This window comes from Mus caroli, chromosome 9 (genome assembly GCF_900094665.2).
Source record: "Mus caroli chromosome 9, CAROLI_EIJ_v1.1, whole genome shotgun sequence".
NCBI lineage: Eukaryota > Metazoa > Chordata > Mammalia > Rodentia > Muridae > Mus > Mus caroli.
Genome location: NC_034578.1, coordinates 114694066 through 114707953, shown reverse-complemented (window position 1 = coordinate 114707953; position 13888 = coordinate 114694066). Strand labels below are relative to the sequence as shown.

Here is a 13888-nt window from a genome sequence, read left to right as displayed (position 1 = left end):
GCTGGGGCTATCAAGTTATTCTCTGACCTCAACCCACTTGCACGTACCATATTCATACATGTACATAGAAGTAGATAAAATGAATCCAAGTGCTTAAGGAAAATTCTGAGAGGAAGGAACGCAAGTACCTACAATCATTAAAGGATTATGTATGGAATTACAGACATCTAATTTAGATGCATTTTTCTAGAGAGTAAGACCATCCTTTGTCATATTCTTATAGATGAAAATCTGGGTAATCCCTGTTCTAAGCACTCACATTCTAATAGTGATTTGCTTTGCATATTTAACAATACTTTTTGAGTTTTTAGTTTTTAAACACCTATTGGCTTATAATGGGATAATGAGGTAAAGAAATTTTGGGTCCCATTAAAGCTCAGTGGCTCAGAAACATCTTAGGAGTGGCAGAAGTCGTTGCGGGTTAAGGACATAGTTGAGTGGTAGAATGATTGTCTAGCATGGGCAATGCCATAGCTAGCAAAGTTTTAAAATGAGTTTATTTTTGTTTTTAAAACGAATCTTTCCATAATAGTAAGGTGAGAGCAACGGGCTGATTGGTTCACGTGGTTGAGTTAGTTGCCAGTTTAACAGGCTCAGCGGCTAGCCTAGCTCAGCAGCTGCCTCTATTTGTCCATATTGTTATTTTCTTTAAAATGTCTTCACCATTGTTTACTTGTATTAGATATAATTATTTCTATGTATTAGTGTATCATGTGTGTGCAGTGTGCACAGAAGTCAGAAGAGGACATTGGATTCCTTGGAACTGGAGACGGTTGTGAACCCTCACGTGGGTGCTGGGAACTGAACCTAGGTGCTCTGCAAGAGCAGTGAGTGCTCTTAACCTCTGAGCTGTGTCTTGTCACCGCCGTTCTGCTCCTTAGCATGATTTCCTTGGACACTTTAGGTTTTGCATTGCTGTCCCTCTGTGCTCAGGTTGTGACGGCATACAGATTATTTGGGGAGTGGAAGAGCTGTATTTTTAACTTTTTGCTTTGTTACAAAATTTGTACTAAATCCCTTTTTTCAGTAATTTGTTTGTTTTATTCTAATAATGCTTGGGCCTTATTTATTTTTCTTTTGAACATTTCTTTTTGAGATAGGTTTTCATATAGTATAAGGCTGGCCACTTCCAACATGGTGTGTGATAAGGCTGGCGTCCTGTTCATTTGGTCTCCAATGCTGGGGTTACAAGAGACCCCATACTTGGGTTGTGCATTGCTGGGGATCAAACCCAGACTCACGCCTGCTAGGTGAGCACCTGACCAACGGAGTGCGTTGCAGCCTGCAGCACATGGCGTTTGATGGATAGCTGTCATCAGAGCAGTGTAGGTTGTTACAGTGTCTGTTAGAGTGGGACTTCTTGGGCTCATTTTTATGTAATGACAGTTTATAGAGTCCTGGAGTCCACTGTTTCTCTTTTGTTGTCGTTGTTTGTTTTGTTTTTGTTTTCTCTGTACGCTATTCCTTGCAGATTGTGGTTAGGAGTGCACACTCTTACAGCTAGTCCCCAAGTCCCAACTTTAATAAACTGGGTTAATTGTGCTGTCAGTGATCCCTGTTTCCTTTGCTTACCATGTTTATCTTCATCTTTGTTGTAGTTCACATGAACACTTCTGTGTAACTCTAATGTTTGAGGAGAGATGATTGTAATCACCGTCACTGAGTTAAATCAGTATGCTGTTGAATAAATCAAATGGATAGCTCTGTTGTATATGTTCTCACTAGTTTCCACGTCAACCTGACACATTAGGGTCATCAGGGAAAAAGGAATCTTAAGCCAGAAAATGCTTCCATTCGCCACAGGATTGGCCTGTTGGCAAATCTGTGGGGATCTCTCTCTCTCTCTCTCTCTCTCTCTCTCTCTCTCTCTCTCTCATGTTACAAATTTATAAACTCCAGTGTCAAGGAAGGGAAAGCTGTCCTATAGTAATGTGCTAGGAAGTGCTATGTAGCATTTAGAACCTCTCTGGTTCCTTATCTCTAGACAGAATAAAGTGCCCATGGCCTGCTGGAAGTCCTGAGTGGTAGTGGGCTGGCTCCTAGAGGCAGAGTAAGGAGACTCGCACTTGCAACCAGTTCTGCCCTCTTTCCTCCCCTCCCTTCTCTTCATATGGCCTGGGTGCTGGAACTCCAGGCAGGGAGTACTTTCTTTTTTATTTCTTACTTTAAGCCTGTATTACATTGTGTAGCTCTGGCTGGCCTGGAACTCACTCTGTAGACCCTGACTCAGTGACTCACCTGCCTCTGTCTCCAAGAGCAGCTGGGGAATCACTTCCTGAATTGTCCTTCAGGCACTGAAGCTCAATTTCTCTGTCTGCTTTCTTTTCAAGACGGTCGTTACCCTCCTTCTTATCTCTTGTGTCTTTTCTTCCTGCTTAGTCTGGAGGGAATGTTGCCACAGAGGTGTCAGGCTTGACCACATCTGTATTCTGTCATGGATGTCTTCTGTGGACTGCTCCAGAGGCTTCTAGAAGCCTTAGCACAGGATTTAGTGTCAGTTCTTTTTCTCTTTAAGCACTTGGCTTCTGGTGGTGGTGGTGGTGGTGGTGGTGGTGGTGTTATTACTGCATCAGGCATATTGAGTCGTGGAATTACTTTGTGTGACAGGGACGTTTGAGGCCGTATCTCCTGTAGTTGAGGTTGCCATTGAGCTCTCTGTTGTCACTGAGCACGTTCTTCAACTCCTGCCCTCCTGCTGTACTTTCCACATGCGGGGATTATGTTTATGAGCCACGGCACCTGACTCAAGTCATTGGTTCTAAAAGAAGCTTGTGGTGACAGTACAGTGCTTTGGTCTTGGGAACTGAGGCTAGGGCACTCTGCCACCAAGCTGCACCACTGGCCTCCTGGATTACAATTTCTATGTGTTTAAATTACATTCTTCAGGTGAGTTAAGCAAGAGTATGCAGTATATTGCATTTTCGGTGGACCTAGTGGCTTTATTTTATTGAAGATAGATTTTAGAGAAAAAGGGAGACTGTAGGTGGTAAGCAGTGCGAGGAGACCAGTGGAGTCGTTTCTATGCGTTCCTGAGTCTCTGGAGAGTTTTTGAGTGTGAGAAGTTTGGTTGTCAGTGTTGTGTGAGCTCAGCTGCTGTGCATGTTGAGCAGCATCCTCACCTGGAGGGGAGCTGACTGGGCTGCTGAGACATCTGGGCGTTACTTCAGGAGGGGCTGAAGTTGCTTTTATTCCCGGCTTCACCTTTGCCTTACCCAGTTTATTTATGATCGCTATATTAGGGTTCTCGAGAGTAACAACTTACAAAGATGATCTCTCTCTTTCTCTCCCCCCCCCCCAAAAAAAAAGGGGATTTATCAGGATGACTTACAGGCTATGGTCCAGCTAATTCCCCAACAGTGGCTACCTATGAACAGAAGGTCCAAGAATCTGGTAGATGTTCAATCTAGTAGTTCGGATGAATGAGCTTGTTTCTAGACGTCTGATGCCAGTGAAGGAGTGGGTTTGCTAGCGATGGCAAGGGCAAGCAGAGTGAAGCTTCCATGTCCTTATGTAGACTTCCAGCAGGAGGTGTGTCCCAGATTAGAGATCTGGGTTAGAAGTAGACCTTCCTATTTCAAAATAAGCAAAAATCCCTTACAGGTGTGTCCCACTATTTTGGGGTTATAGTCAATTTGGATGTAGTCAAGTTGACAACTAAGAATAGCTTTTGATTTCTACTTTCCATGTGTTTCTTCATTGATTTGACTTGTATTTCAATTGTATTTTTACATTCTTAGTTATAAAATCCTACACAGTCTAATCTAGGTTGAAAACTTCTTTGGTTTGTGGTATTGTATTAGAGTGTTACTGATTGGTGTGGTTTACCCAGGAGAGTCTTCAGGGATGACTAGAAATCCTACACTAACCTTTCCAAGTTCTCATTAGAGATCTAAAGGACTTGCTGGTGTAGCATACCATGGGGGTATTAATAACTTTCTGTTTTAGGTTGGAATTTCCAGTTTGAAGCATCTGTATTTTCTTGTATTTGCTATTTTTTCCTTTCTTTCTTGCATAATTTATTTGATGTGAATGTTCTAAGTGGTTTGAGTTATTATTGAATGAGTTAAAATTTTTAGAGGGCTGTGTTTTCTGTTTTCAGGTTCTGTTCTGGATATTATTAAACACATTGTGGCAAAGGGGGAGCATAAGAGTGGAGTTCTGGACGAGCCAACCATTGCTACAATCCTCCGAGAAGTCTTAGAAGGATTAGAATACCTGCATAAGAACGGGCAGATTCACAGGTGCGTGAAGGTCTCCTTCCTCCTCCATAGGAGGGCGGGCTGTGCTTTGTCTCATTGAGAATACTTCCTTTCATTTATGAATTTGTTTTATTTCTGAGCCGGGTACTTTTTGCATTGCTAGTTTTAGTTTGTTTTGCTTGTTACAGTATGAATTATACAACCTATAATTATTAAGAAAATGATAAATATTAAAATACCAAACAAAAAGTAAGCCAGTCATGGTGGCACATGTCTTTAACCCCAGCCCTTGGGAGGCAGAGGAGTTTGAGGACAAGCTGGTCTACATGCAGATTTTAGGACAGTCAGGGCTAGATAGTAAGGCCCTCTCCCAAAGAACAAAACAAACAAACGTGGTAAAGATTTTAGTAAAGTTAGAAAATGAAAAACAAAAACAAAACCAAGACAATTTACTTTCTGCCAAGAAGATACTCACTGGTTTGGAATATTGGTTTCCATTTTCTTTTCTGTTTCTTAAAGTGTTTATGATAATGGTACTTAACATAATTTTCTCTCATTTTTGAGGTGCTAGGAATTGAACTCAGGCTCTTGTTCATGTTATATATTGCTAGCTGTAAAAAAACCCAACAAAGTACCAGACCAACTTTGAAAAGTTTTGCTAAGTTGCCCATGCACTCCTGATCCCTTTGCCTTACCTGTGCAGACCCTGGAGTCACAGACACACACCACACTGTCTATTGCTCTTCTCATTTTATTCTTTTATCTTTTTAAAATTATCTAATTTGTTTATTTTATTTATATGAGTACACTGCCGCTGTCTTCAGACACCAGAAGAAGGCATCAGATCCCATTACAGGTGGTTGTGAGCCACGGTGTGGTTGATGGGAATTGAACTCAGAACTTCTAGAAGAGCAGTCAGTGCTTTTAGCCATCTCTGAGCTGTCTCTCCAGCCCTATATTTATATCTTAGATATTGTGAGCCCCTCTTCCCTGTGCAGGCTGCTGTCTGGTCTGGGGCAGTTGTTACTGCTTTTGGAAGTGGAAGGGTTTTTCCCTAAGCTATCTTCTGCTTGGTAGGGAACTGGCACACACAGGGGGATTAGGGATTTTAGTAGCACTTTCAACATTTTATAAAGGAGGCTTCTTGAAGTTTTCTCCTATGTCTCTATCACGAAGTGAGCAAGCAGACAAGCCAGTAAATAAAATCTCATTTTGTATTTATGTATGCATGTATGCATGGATGCACGTATGTAGCTGAGTAAATAACTTTGTAATCATAAATGTCATGTGTATCCTGGTTTATAGCTGACAATACCAACCATCTTGACTTCAGATACCTGAGAAAAGCATCAGAAACAGTCGCAGAGATGTTTCATAGGTCTACCAGAGACAGTTGCAGAGAAGCCTCAGATTGTCAGGCCCACTTGGAACAGTTGAGATCCTTTGGGAAAACATTTTAGACTTTATTTAATAATTATCCCTTCATGGTTTAATACATGTATGCAATGAACCTCTTCCTGCCCCGTTGTCCTCTCACCCCTTTCACTTGACCCCCTGCTTGTTTGAGCATAGTTACGGGGTTACTTACTTGATGGAAGCCAGTTAGCAGTGGCTAGACAATTTAGGAATGTAACCCTCCCTCTCTCTGGAATCACATTGCTTGTAGCCCATCAAGGAGGCCTTATGAACCCTTCTCCAGCCATAATGGAGAGGATGTCGTAGTCCCTGTAACTGCACTTACAGGTTCTTGAGAATCTCCTGATTGTGGGTAGTAGTGACCAAACTTGGGCCCTCTACCAAAGTAGAGTGCACTCTACCTTGAACCAGCTCTCAATCCAGTCCTTCGGATATATCTCATTAACTTGTAGCCACCATTGTGCCAGCGTTATGTCAGTGTTAACTGTGTGTGTAACTCCCATGCCCTGCAGAGTGCTTTCTCTCAGGAAGAGGAAGAGGGAGAGGGACAGGGACAGGGACAGACAGACATAGATACACACAGACACACATGAAGAGGAGGAGGAGGACGAAGAGGCCATCACCATCTGTCCTTCTGTAAGATCATCTGAAGAAAGTTCCCAGTGTCTCTGGCTCTGGGCACACCTCTGATATATTATTAACAAATGTCCAGAGAGATTCCTGGCGATAATCAATCTCAAACCCTCTTTGAGATGGTCCCGCTTCTGGGCTAGGTTTTAACAGTTTCACTGTATTGCTGTTGGGCACACAGATCGTTTTGAAAGTATGGTTTCCTCCCTCCCTCCCTCCCTCCCTCCCTGTGTCTTGATTTGTAGATTATCTTTCCTTTTCTGTCTCCTGGGCTGGCTGTTTTTTCATGGATGATAGCATGTTTGCTTTTGACTCAGATTTCTGAAAACACTCTTGATTTTTTTTTTGTCTGTCCTTTAGGTTAATAATTCTGTCTTAAAATTAAAAATTGTTCTGCTATCATCAATCTGCTTCTAGTAGGGTGAATCTCCCAGTGAATTTTCAGTAATTCCTTCATCCTCTCTCCCTCCCTCCTCCCTTCACTTGCCTGTCCTCTTCCTCGTCCTCTGTCTTCCCCAGCCTCTTCTAGTGTGTGCTCACTGTCTGCTTCTCCTGTACTTTGTTTACATTTGTTATATTTTGAAGTCCGATGAATGAGTAGAGGAGTACTCACCTAGCACTAGCTGCTGACTTGTGCACGTCTGGATGTTAGGCTGCTTCTTTGCAGAAGCTGGGGTGGTGACTGCAGTCCAGCACTTTGTGACCAGGCTCTTTTGAAGTCTCCTCTGCTTCTTGTATACATCCTTTTGGTGGGCAGAAGTGTAGTGGTAGCAAAGGCCTTTGTGTCAGTTGAGCAAGTGTGAGCGTCTCCAGGGGCTTTGTTTCTAGCCTGTCTGCTACAGACAATAAGAGTTTATCTTTCTTCACGCAGTCCTCAGGCGGTGTGTTTTGTTGCCAGTGTCACTGTGCAGATGTTGCTCACCACTTCTAACCAAACAAGTCAGAGCATCAGAGCTCTGACCAGAGGCGTGTTGCTCATCAGGATGGAGACAACACAAAAAATAGCCCTTGCCTTAAAGGGAAAAAAAAAAACTGTTTACTCTGGGGCCAAATGTGAGTGCTCATGGCCTGGAACCATAGAATTAGGTTACCCTAAATGTCATGTTGCAATGAGGGAGCAATTTCCTGAAGTCTTCATCAAAACAGAACAGAGAAGGCCATAACCCAGGGCACTTTGCAGTGCAGTACAGTGCAGTGCAGTGCAGTACAGTGCAGTACAGTACAGACACGTGAGGTAGGTGTTTCTAACAGAGGAGGCAACCTCAGTTCCAGCCTTCCAGGTTCAGATGCTGTCTGTCAGGTTCTTAGGTTGTGGTTGGTGGGAGCTGGTGCTCTGCTAAGTCAGTACAGTGCAAAAGGTCTCTCTCACCAGATAGTCTCAAATGTGTTACATCAAGCAGGATGGGGCGGGGGGGGGCAGGCTAATAAGGGGGCTAAAGACAGCCCGAGATAAATCTGAATCCAGCTCTGTACCTGCACCATTCTAACCTCTCAAGTTTTTGAAGTTGTGACCAGATAGTCAGCCTTGTAGGCACTTGGGTGCAGGATGGAGCTCCTTTCTGGCAGACCTGGGGGTCTCAGAAGTACTGTTAGCACTTCTTGCAAGAGCTCTACTAATTAAAGATTTTCTTAATTTTGAGATTTAAAGATTTTTTTTACTTTTTCACTTTTTTCACTTTTAAAGGATAATCTCAAAGGATAGAGACTAAATTTATCCAACAAATTTCTCTGTTTTTCTTTGTATCTGTTTGTCTTTCTATCTGTCTCTTCCTCTCCTGTGCCTTCACACAAACACACACACACACACACACACACACCCCTACCTATAGACTTGTGACTGTACTAGGAAAGGGTGTCTTTGAAACAAGGCCTCTGCTAAACTGACAAATGTTCTTGTGTTCTCTGTATGCTTTCCATGTTGTTTGGAATGATTCTCCCCCCCCTCCCCCATATACTGCAAATAATAGATTGTTAACTCTTTTAAAAAATGTTTTAATGATTATTTTTATTTGTGTGTGAGGCAGTCAGAAGAGGGCTTTGGATCCCTGGAACTAAAGTTGCAGACTACTGTGAGCTGCCTGATGTGGGTGCTGGGAACTTGGTCCTCTGGAAGACTAGTAAGTGCTCTTAATAACTGAGCCATTTCTCTAGTCCTGACTCTCAATCTTTAAGACATAGCAGAATCACATGGGAGACTCTTAAAAAGTATTGCCTCCTGGGTCTTCTGCCAGAAATTTATTTAAATTTAGAATAAAGCTTTGGCACACGTTGGTCAGTGGTGTTTGCATCTTTAATCCCAGCGTTCTGAAGGCAGGGTCACGGGCAACTCTGAGTTCAAGGCCAGTTTGCTATAAAGAGTGAGTTCTAGAGCAGCCAGAGCTGTTACACAGAGAAACCCTGTCTCAAGAAACAAAACAAACAGAAAGCCGGACGGCTCTCCAGGTGGTTACCAGTGCAGCCAGAACAAGAAGTCCCATGTAGCTTAGATTTAAGAGCAGCTCTGAAATGTAGTAACTTTTAATCAGATCTGGAGAAAGCTGAATTGGGAAGCAGAAATGAATCTTTAGAAGGTTTGCTTTTTCTTCTGTGTGTCCAGTAATAATAGGTTTTCTCCGCTGAAGAAATAAGCCAATTTGAGCCACATTAAAAGTAAAAAAGGGCAGGTTTCTTTGGGAATGGGCTCCTGGGCAAGTTTACCAGCTTTGGGCAGACGATTTTTTTTTTTTTTTAAACAGATTATAGGTGAAGGAAAAGGAGAAGTCTGCCACTTGCTGGGCTTGTGGTAGGGAGCAGGGGTCTTGTGTGGCTGATGACTTCTGGCTTGGGACAGATGGCAGTAATGTGGGACTGGGTGTTTTGGCCTTTTCTGTTTGGAGGCTTTCTGTGTGGGCAGGGTTGGACAGAGAGAGGAATGGAATTTGTGGGACCTCGCTGAGGAGTGGGGCAAGGCAGCGCTCTAACCTAACATCCAGTGCAGTTGTTATTGTAGGTCTTTATCTAAAGTTACCTTCCTTGTCTAGCCCTCTAGACTTTTTTCTTTTCTTTCTTTTTTAAAAAGAATTATTTATATATTTTTGTGAGTACACTGTTGCTGTCTTCAGACACAGCAGAAGAGGGCATCCAGCCCATTACAGATGGTTGTGAGCCACCATATGGTCGCTAGGAATTGACCTCAGGACTACTGAAAGAGCAGTTAGTGCTCTTAAGCATTGAGCCATTTCTCCAGCCCCCTCTAGGCTTTTGAGGCTTTTGTTTTTGTTTTCATTGAGACAGGGACTCAGTATGTAGCTGTGGCTGACCTGGAACTTGTTAGATAGAGCTGGTAGCCTTGAACTCACAGACATTGCCTGCCTCTGCCTCTTGATGGCTAATGTGAAAGATGTTCGATCCTCGTGTTCAGGCTGATTAAAGGGTTCTGTGGTGAAGAGTATCTTGGTGATAGGGCCAAAGGTATGCCACAAAACCCACATGTGATGGCAGGTATATAGGGGTATGGAGCACACACATAGGGAAAATACAGCCGGCTACAGTGGAAATGTGGCATTGGCCATTGGTAATGACTGGGCTGGCAGTAGGCACTGAGTCATTAAGGGTGGGGCTGAGCCTGGTTCTGGAATGTGGGTTCTTAGTTGACTAGCACTGACTTGAGAGATTCTGATTAGGATGAACATGTTCTAATCTTTTCTCTCAGTGTGCTCTAGTGGTTTTCCTAGCAAAGAGATTAGCTTTAACAAAAGTGTTGGACATCTTTAAGTTGCTAATCTAGTATATTTCTAGATTTTGGTTGTGAATCCTTGCTTCATTTAATCTCTTTTCAAGTTTTCTATAAATTGGAGAAAGCCCAGTATGTCTATTGCATTCCTTTCATTTTTTGGTGGAACCTGCAACTGGCATGTGAGAAACCCTAGTAAGCAAGCGGCGAGAGCAGATGAGTGTGGTTGTGAGGTGTACTAAGCCGGGCCAGCCCTCGGCCTGCAGCATTGCTTGCAGTTGTTTGGGACAGAGGAAGACAGACTCTTTAGTCTGGTGATAGTGGCCCACGCCTTTAGTCCCAGCACTCGGGAGGCAGAGGCAGGGAGATCTCTGAATTCAAGGCCATCCTGGTCTACAGAGTTCCAGGACAGCCAGGGCTGCACAGAAAGAGCCTGTCTCAGGTATGTGTATATGGGGTAGGGGCAAAACAACAAAACAAGTTCTTCAGCTGAAAGGTCCCTTGTCTTGTCGCATGTGCGGCCTGCCTGGTGTCTCAGAGGGCTCAGTGAGCCCTGCCATTCCTTTGCTTTTACCCGTGAAGCTGCTCCTACAGATGGCGTGTTTACTTTGAGAGGGAAACACAGACTATCAGGCAAATTAAGCAAGGAAAGTAGTTGCACTGAATCTAATAGACGAGAAAGTGCGGAAACGCCTCAAACACGGGCACAGCGGAGAAGTTCCTGAACAGAACAGCAGTGGCTTATGCTCTAAGACCGAGAATGGACAAATGGCGCCTCATAAAATTGCAAAGCTTCTGTAAGGCAAAGGATATTGTCAATAGGACAAAGTGGCAGCCAGCAGATTGGGAAAAGATCTTTACCAACCCTTACATTCGATAGAGAACTAATATCCATTATATACAAAGAACTCAAGAAGCTAGACTACAAAGAACCAAATAACCCTATAAAAATGGGATACAAAGCTAAACAAAGAATTCTCATCTGGGAAATACCAAATGACTGAGAAGCACCTAAAGAAATGTTCACATCCTTCCTTAGTCATCAGGGAAATGCACGTCACAACAACCCTGAGAGTCCACCTCACTCCAGTCAGAATGCCTAAGATCAAAACCTCAGGTGACAGCAGATGCTGGTGAGGATGTGGAGAGAGAGGAACATTCCTCCATTGTTGGTGGGATTGCAAGTTGGTACAACCACTCTGGAAATCAGTCTGATGATTCCTCAGAAAATTGGACATAGTACTACCTGAAGACCCAGCTATACCACTCCTGGGCCCAAAAGATTCCCCAACATGTAATAAGGACACATGCTCCACTGTGTTCATAGCAGCCTTATTTTATAATAGCCAGAAGCTGGAAAGAACCCAGATGCCCCTCAACAGAGGAATGGATATAGAAAATGTGGTACATTTACACAGTGGAGTACTACTCAGCAATTAAAAACAATGAATTCATGAAATTCTTAGGCAAATGGATGGAACTTGAAAATATCATCCTGAGTGAGATAACTCAGTCACAAAAGAAAACATGGTATGCACTTACTGATAAGTGGGTATTGGCCTAAAAGTTCGGAATACCCAAGATACAATTCACAGACCATAATGAAGCCCAAGAAGAAGGAAGACAAAAGGGTGGATGCTTCAGAGCTTCTTAGAAGGGGGCACAAAATACTCACAAGAGGAAATATGCAGACAAAGTGTGGAGCAGAGATGGAAGGAAAGGCCATCCAGAGACTTCCCCGTGGGGTAAAAATGGGGTCTGTGTCCACTTGGGGCTAGGGCTGCTGGCCGAGGCAGGACATGGGAAGTTTTGACTGCCCACACCCTCACAGAACCTCTGGGCCGCAGGACCCTACTCCGGGGGTGGGGGAGGTGCAGTCTGAGGTCCCTGTGGACCTGCCGGAGTTGGGCTCAGACTCTTGGGCACCACAGACGCCTCTGGGTACTGTGGAAGAGTCAGTTCTGGGGTCCTTAGACCGCACAGAGGCCACAGATGTCAGAGTCTCAGTCTTGGACACCGCAGATGCCCCTGGATGTCATGGAAGAGCTGAGAGCAGTGTGGCTTGCTAGTGGACTCTGGCCTGGTGTGGAAGGGAAAAGGGCGTGGAGAGGGCTCTGGCTGGTTACCTCCGTACTTGTCTTGCTCAGTTGGCAGCTTGGGTTGGCAGAAGCTGTGGCTGGGAACTCTGAGAGGCTTGGGTTGGCTGGCAGCCATGGCTGGAGCGCAGGGAAGCCTCCCTGCATGGCTCATTAGGGGAAGACCTGCTCCATTGCTCCAGCATGGTGGGTCCTGATGAAAAGGGGCAGTCCATGGTTTCAAGTAGTTTTTTGTAGAAAGGCAGAGAGAGGGAGAGAGTAGGAAAGTAGAGGCCAGCTATGGCCACGTGGAGAGGAGGGAAGAAGGGAGGGGAGAAGCGAAGGCGGAGAGAGAGGGAGCAAGAGCAAGAGTGAGAGAATAAGAGGTAAGAGAAGGGGGGGGCAAGCAGCTCCTTTTATAGTGGGCTGTGCCATCCTGACTGTGCCAGACCGCCCGGGACAGGGCTGTCTGCACAGCTTGCTGCCCCACACTTCCCCACCTGAGACTTCATCCCATATACAGTTGCCAAACCAAGACGCTGTTGTTGCTGGGAAGTAGTTGCTTATGGGGGTTTGTAGCCCCATGGGGGTGGGGCAACAGTGTCAACTGGCCAGACTTCCCCGAGCTCCGAGGGACTGGACCACCAACCAAAGAGTACACGTGGAGGGACCCATGGCTCTGGCCGCATATATGACAGAAGATGGGCTTGTTGGATATCAGTGGGAGGAGTGGACCTTGGGTCTGAGGGTGTTCAATGCCCCAGTGTAGGGGAATGCCAGGGCTGAAAGGCAGGAGTGAGTGAGTGGGTGGGTGGGTGGGTGGGGGGAGAGCCCTCATAGAGGCAGGGGGAAGGGGACGTGATGGGGGTTTCCATTTCAAGGGATGGTTTCGTACCCATTATTCTTGCTTAAGATTTCCCTCACAACTGCAAGGTCACCAAAGGCAAGGACACTCAGAAATTGTCACTGTGGAGAGCCTAGTGAGACCTAGTAGCTAAATGTAATTAGCTGTCCTGGATGGAGTCTTGGATAAAAAAGGAACATTGCTTAAAAAATAAGGGAACCTGAAGAAGCTGTGTGGCTGTGAGGGACACAGTAAAGAACTCACTGAAATGTCCACTTCATGATGGTGCAGGGATGGTTATTGTGGATAAAAGTGAGAACAGCCAGAGTTGGAAGAGTTGAGAGCAGAGAGAAAAGAAACAGACTGAGCGTGGACATGGTCAGGGCTATCTGTGAGAGAGTCATGAGAGCAGCTGAGATCAGAGACAGCCTGGGGGCAGTGAGCAATAGTGCATAGTGTGGGAGTCAGGGAGGCAAAGGGCCTGACTTGAAACTTACAAGTGTGTGTGAAAAGGGACTGAGGGATCTGCAAGCCAGCATGGGCTCTTATGTGCAGCCACAGGTGTAAGTCAGGGGTGGGTCTGAACCCTTTCACAAGTTCCTGAGCAAAGATGGCTTTTAACCAACCACCAGAGATTTCTCTGTAGTCCAGCTCGAGCTCATTTCTGCCTGAGATCTAGCACTGTGGGCTTTAGTCATGATGTCTTACTTGTGTTCACTAATTTTAACAAAAGTACTATATTGATGTAAGATGTTAATGAGATACTAAGCTTAAGGCGTTAAACTTTCTTTTCAATTTTTATGTAAAGCATTTAAAAACATCTTATTATTCAATTACAATGCTCTGGTCTAAAGAAGATCACTTTTTGCCATTTTATTCTGATTCCTTTGAGAAGTATTTTATGTCTATATACACATGTAAATATATGTATGTTTATATGTGTGTGTGTATATACATGTGTAACTATATATGTAATCTATATATATATCTATATATATATGTATGTATTTAT

General features: G+C 44.3%; 1 protein-coding gene across 2 annotated transcripts in view; it reads left to right on the top strand.

Moving 5' to 3' along the window:
• Positions 1-13888, top strand: part of Oxsr1 (oxidative stress responsive kinase 1) — an 83154-nt gene that overhangs the window by 32169 nt on the left and 37097 nt on the right. For both annotated transcript variants that reach the window (XM_029481498.1, XM_021172478.2), the window contains one exon: positions 4100-4241. In XM_029481498.1, the coding sequence (XP_029337358.1) occupies positions 4100-4241 (142 nt within the window). The remainder of the gene's footprint in view (positions 1-4099; positions 4242-13888) is intronic.